Genomic DNA, 5,196 nt, shown 5'->3' with positions numbered 1-5,196 from the left:
ACGATGAGGATTTCTTGCCCGATGATGTGGTGCAGTATTTAAATTCCCAGAACCAAGCAGGGTATGAGCAGCCCTTCCAAAGCGCCGTCTCTGACGACGGCAAAGTGCCCCACGGGCCCGGCCTGGGGAGTGGGCATGGAGACTTCGACCCCCGCGGGCTGCCAGACCCCCACGCCGGCCAGCCGTACCGGCCGCTGGAGCAGCCTTGCCCCGAAGCCAGCAAACCCGACCTGCCCATTCAGTGGAATGAGGTCAGCTCCGGCAGCGCCGACCTGTGCTCCTCCAAGCTGAAGTGCGGCCAGCGGTCCGCGGCGCAGCAGGCTCGAGCCTTCGGCTTATACGGCAACGTGGGCGTCCACCCACAGAACCCCTTGAGGAATGGGGCCGGCCCAGCTGGGGGGTACCCGACCCTCGCAGAGCACGGCGGCTCGTACGGCGGCCCGGAGCACTTGGCGAGCCACAGCAGCGGGCCAGGCACCAATGGAAACGCCTTCCATGAACAGCCCTACAAGGCCCAGCCGTATGGGAACTGCCTCAGCAGGCAGCCCGGGGCCCCCGGCTTGCTCGACGGGGCCTGCGGTGCTGGGGTTCAAGCGGCAAAGCTGAAAAGCACCGTGGTGCAGGGCAACGGGGGCCAGCCAGATTTTGGCCTGTCGGTGGTACCCAGCGAGTCAGCGGGCAGCGCCGTGAATGGCATGGCGCCCCAAGACCTGGTGGGCCAGGGCTACCTGGCCCCTCAGCTACTCAACGACGGCATGCACCACCAAGGGGCAGGCCGCGCCGGTCAGCAGATGCTGGGGCAGGTTAGCGCTACCTCACACGCCAACGTCTATCAAGGGCCGGAGGGCGGCCTGCTGGGGCCTGCCTGCCTCGGCGGTCAGCCGTCCAGCTTGGCAGCTGCCAGGGGCTACCAGCCCTGTGCCGGCTATGGGGGCGGCAGGCGCCAGGCCGTGCTGAGGGGCGGCCTCGCTCTGCAGCAGGGACAGCTCAGTGACACCAGTCAGACCTGCAGGGTGAACGGCGTCAAGCTGGAGACGCAAGGGCAGCCCCATCCGCTCTGTTCTAACGCGCAGAGTTACTCTGGTCAGTTCTATGACCAAACCGTTGGCTTCAGTCAGCAGGACATGAAAATGGGTTCGTTCTCCGTTTCGGAAGCCAACTGCCTGCTCCAGGGGCCCGGCGCCGAACACTCTGAATTACTCTCCCCAGGTGCTAACCAGGTGACGAGCACAGTTGACAGCCTCGACAGCCACGACCTGGAAGGGGTGCAGATTGATTTTGACGCGATCATAGACGACGGGGACCACGCCAGCCTGATGTCAGGAGCCCTGAGCCCCAGCATCATTCAGAACCTTTCCCACAGCTCCTCCCGCCTCACCACGCCTCGCGCGTCCCTGCCACTGCCCGCGCTGTCGGTGAGCACCACCAACATGGCCATCGGGGACATGAGCTCGCTGCTGACCTCCCTCGCGGAAGAAAGCAAATTCCTTGCAGTGATGCAGTAGGCGTTAGGGGAAAGGCTGCCAACCAACGTGAAACTTTAGGAGTTTAAAAGATTAAATGGACTGGGTTTTTTTCTTTTTTTTTTTCTTTTTTTTTTTTTTTAGTTCTGTATGTATTTTAGCAATCTCATCTCACCTAACTGGGATGTGTTTCAAGTATATTCCTTTTATGGAAAAGGACTCTGAACAACCCTAAAGTATTCTAGGGAGAAACTGTCTTCCATTTCAGTTTTGAATCAGTATTGTTACACTCGAACCATCCTCTCCGTTTTCTTTCTTTTTTTTTTTTAACTGTAAGCCCGCCCCCCTTTTTAGTAAACCAGTGTAAATGTGTGATGTGCGTGTTCTTCTTTTCAAAGAGAGATCAGACGAGAGGATTTGACGTGTTTCTCTGTTACTCAAAGGAAATAGGAGTTGGTGTGCTTTTGACGAAGGGGTGACACTTCCAGCTTTTTTAATTTTCCTTTACATGTGCTCTGTGTTTCTTTTTGTTTTTTGTTTTCTTGGGTGTTTTTTTGGTGGTTGTTTTTTTTCTTTTCTTTTCTTTTTTTTTTTTTTTTTTTTTTTTGGTAATTCCCACATTGGGCACAAGAATCAGAATATGGATCGTGGGTGCGCTGTAGCAGACATAACCAATATTTGATGTGCTCCCCACCCCAGTTCAGGTCAGGGCATGCTTTCGACGGTTGCACACAAGCGGGAATTTGGGGCTCTGGCAGATGAACACGAGTTTGCTCACGGTTGGGGTGTAGAATTCCTCCTGTCCGTCGGTGCGCTCAGGGCAGGTCCGTCTATGTGCTCCTTCTCAGTTATCCACGTTGCTTCTCTTCCCTTTGTCTCCACGACCATTCGGTATTGCTCTGCGCTCCAGGGAGAGAGGGGAAGGGCGGTGGGTTTGCGACTTCCATCTGTTCTGGTAAGAAGTTAGGTAGTTGTAGAGTGAAGCTACTGGGTAGAAATAGTTTGGGGGACATTTGTGGGTTTGCTGTATTTGTTGATTTATAATTCCATCTCTTTCCCCGTTATCATAGATAACCGAGAATTGATTATATGTAGGTCTGAGTATTTAGGTATTTAAACAACCCCACAGCCGGCTACTTCATTAACATACATTAATTCCACCATAGTGAAGGAGTATTTCTATCCTAAGTGCCCTATTTTAAGGGATTTATAAAACTTAGTTGTAAAGGAAAAAGCTCACATACGATGACGTTTGGAATAAATCACTTTAACCGTTGTTAGTATTTGAAAGCACTGGGGAGAATGGTTAGTAGCGGTGTGGATGCTTTTTCTTACACCCTATTAAATGATGCATCCATTTAAGAAGTTCAATGTTCTATGCAGTTAGTCCTTCATGTGGACTTAATCTGAACTTTTGTTTTGGATTAAAACACTTAAAGACTAAAAAAGTGCAGCTACGGGCCATGTGCGGCCGATACACATAAAAGACATACTATGTGTGTACCGAGTACAGGGATTATCCACATTTTACATTTAAAAATATGTAAACTATGAAAAATAAAATATTAACACCTTGGACTACCTGCTTTCTTTTGTCCCATTGACCCTGGAAGTTGGATTTATCCAGAGTGACTCATGAGTCAATTGTGTGGCTTTTTCCCCTTTATTCCTGCCACTTAAATTAGTATTAGACAAAGTCGAGTAAAATAAAACATTAGATGATAGGAAGAAAATGTTAGCACCAGCCCGTTTTTCTCACATTCCTGATCTCTCATTTGGACCAAGAATCTCAGCGTGGAGGTAAATTTGCCCTTTGGGACTTTGTGGCTAAGAAAATTGGGTTTGCATTCAACTGAATGTTCCTGAAACCGTTGGGAGGGGTGCTGAGACTTCTCCCACTGCCCTCCCACATCCAGTACGTGCTCTTAAAGACGCATCTGCTTTGGAACAGAGCCCAAAAGCAAAAGACAGCTACTGATCGGAGCTCAGTGGAGTGGAGTCTACCACTTTGCAACAGAAAAAAAGCCAGGCTTTCTCTGTGTTCCTCAAACAGGTCATGACCCGGTCGCAAAATCAGTGGTCCATTCCCTGAATCTCCTTTTTCCACAAACAGCAGAACCTCTACGCCCCGATCTTATCTTCCGTGCTCTCACGGTTTGGCCTGATCCTGTTCTTGGTTTCCAAGCTCGGGACCTGGGCGTTCTGCAGCCTGCTGAGTGAGGACAGCGGTCCCCGGGACCACCCTGCCTCCTCGTCCATCAGAGTCCTTCCCCAGTAAAACTCCCGGATGTGACCTGCGCTTCTCAATTACCCTAAGTTCCTTCCTCACCTGCCCTCCACGGAAGGACTGACGGCAGCCACGGGAGGACTGTTGTCATCCTGTGTCTCTGTTTTGCCCTGTGGTTTCAGCTGATTCTCTGCATTGCTCCCTTTCTTTGCCTTTTCATACTTGGTTTCCTTCCTTCTGCCCTTAGATTTGCAGAGATAGTCGTAGTTCAGTGCAGTCTTTGGCTTCTCTCTGGGGAAATCTCAGAAAGATGGGGAAGAGGGGAGAGGGAGGAGGAAAGTGTATTTTTCCAGGAGTGCCACGATGTGTCCTGACGGTCAGTGGAAGGAAGGTCTTTTGGGGCCACTTGGAAGCGTCCTGTCTGTAGACTTGGCTTCTCCTCTGGCAGGATCCACCCCCAGCCTCCAGCCTCCAGGCTTCTCTCCACTTCTCCGACCCTGGCGTTGAGGGAGACAGCAGGAACTCACTAGTGTCACATCTTACTTCTCAGTGCAGGCTCAAACGTGGTACTCCTCTGGAACACCTGTGTGAGCCATGTTTTTATGAGTTAAACCATTTTGTTTTCTTTCCTAAAGAGCTAATGAGACTGCCCCTTGCTCCTCGTACGTTGGCTCGTCCTCTTGAGCTGCAGAGTTGTGATTCTTGCAATGTACGTGCCTTATTTTATGTTGATCTTGTCGATGCGAGGGACCAGTTGGTGTTGCCCGATCGGAGCCCGAGGCTGTGCACTCCCCCCCCTCCCGCCAGCCGAGAGCACACGATCGGAGCAGAGTCTGAGCGGTCTTGTAACCTGGTTTCCCGTGTTGTTTTGAACTGATGGAGGGTGTTCTCTTCTGACAAGTCACCGTTCTGTATCCTGCAAACGTGTAAAATAAAAGACGAGTTCATTTTTTTCACCTTTTTTAGATTTTTAAAAAATAAAATGTGTAATCCTTTTTTAAAAGAAACACATGTAAATACATTTAAGTATTGTTAGGCATAGCGTTCGGATGTGGCCGGCCCTGGGCCTTCTCGGATCAGCCTGCAGTCGTGCGATGCCCCCACGCCCACCTCATGCCAAGGGCCGCCGTCCCGCCACACGTGGACTCTACTTTTGCTTTCAGAACCACCTAGTCCTTTTGTAACAAAAAGAAAGAACAATGTTTCTTACAATGTCAATAAAAAAAAAGCTTTGTACTGAAACGGTTACAGGGTTGTTTATTTGACCCATACCTAAAGGGAATGATGCTTCCTTGGGAAAACTCCAGAGTTTTCTTTGGGATGCAGACTCCCCCCTCCCCACACACACACATACAAGCTGAGCGCACTTCCACCCCGAAACTCAGATTCCTCATCCCCAAGGCTGAGAATAAGATGCTGGTGCACGCTCCTGGGGGTGACGTCAGGGTGTGTACCTGGGAGGCACGCCCGTTGCAGCCGTAATGGTTTTTCTTAATTTTATCGCTT

The 5,196-nt window shown here is 50.8% G+C and overlaps 1 protein-coding gene across 1 annotated transcript in view; it reads left to right on the top strand.

The window, feature by feature from the left end:
* LOC121105913 (transcriptional activator GLI3-like) overlaps positions 1-2,467 on the top strand; it is a 2,522-nt gene extending 55 nt beyond the window's left edge. The window contains exon 2 of the mRNA XM_040644572.1: positions 9-2,467. Coding sequence (XP_040500506.1) covers positions 9-1,505 — 1,497 coding nt within the window. The 3' untranslated portion in view covers positions 1,506-2,467. The remainder of the gene's footprint in view (positions 1-8) is intronic.
* The last annotated feature ends 2,729 nt before the right edge of the window (positions 2,468-5,196 follow it).

This window comes from Ursus maritimus, unplaced genomic scaffold (genome assembly GCF_017311325.1).
Source record: "Ursus maritimus isolate PB19 unplaced genomic scaffold, ASM1731132v1 scaffold_3, whole genome shotgun sequence".
NCBI classification, from domain to species: Eukaryota; Metazoa; Chordata; class Mammalia; order Carnivora; family Ursidae; genus Ursus; species Ursus maritimus.
This window is presented reverse-complemented; position numbering and strand designations above follow the sequence as displayed.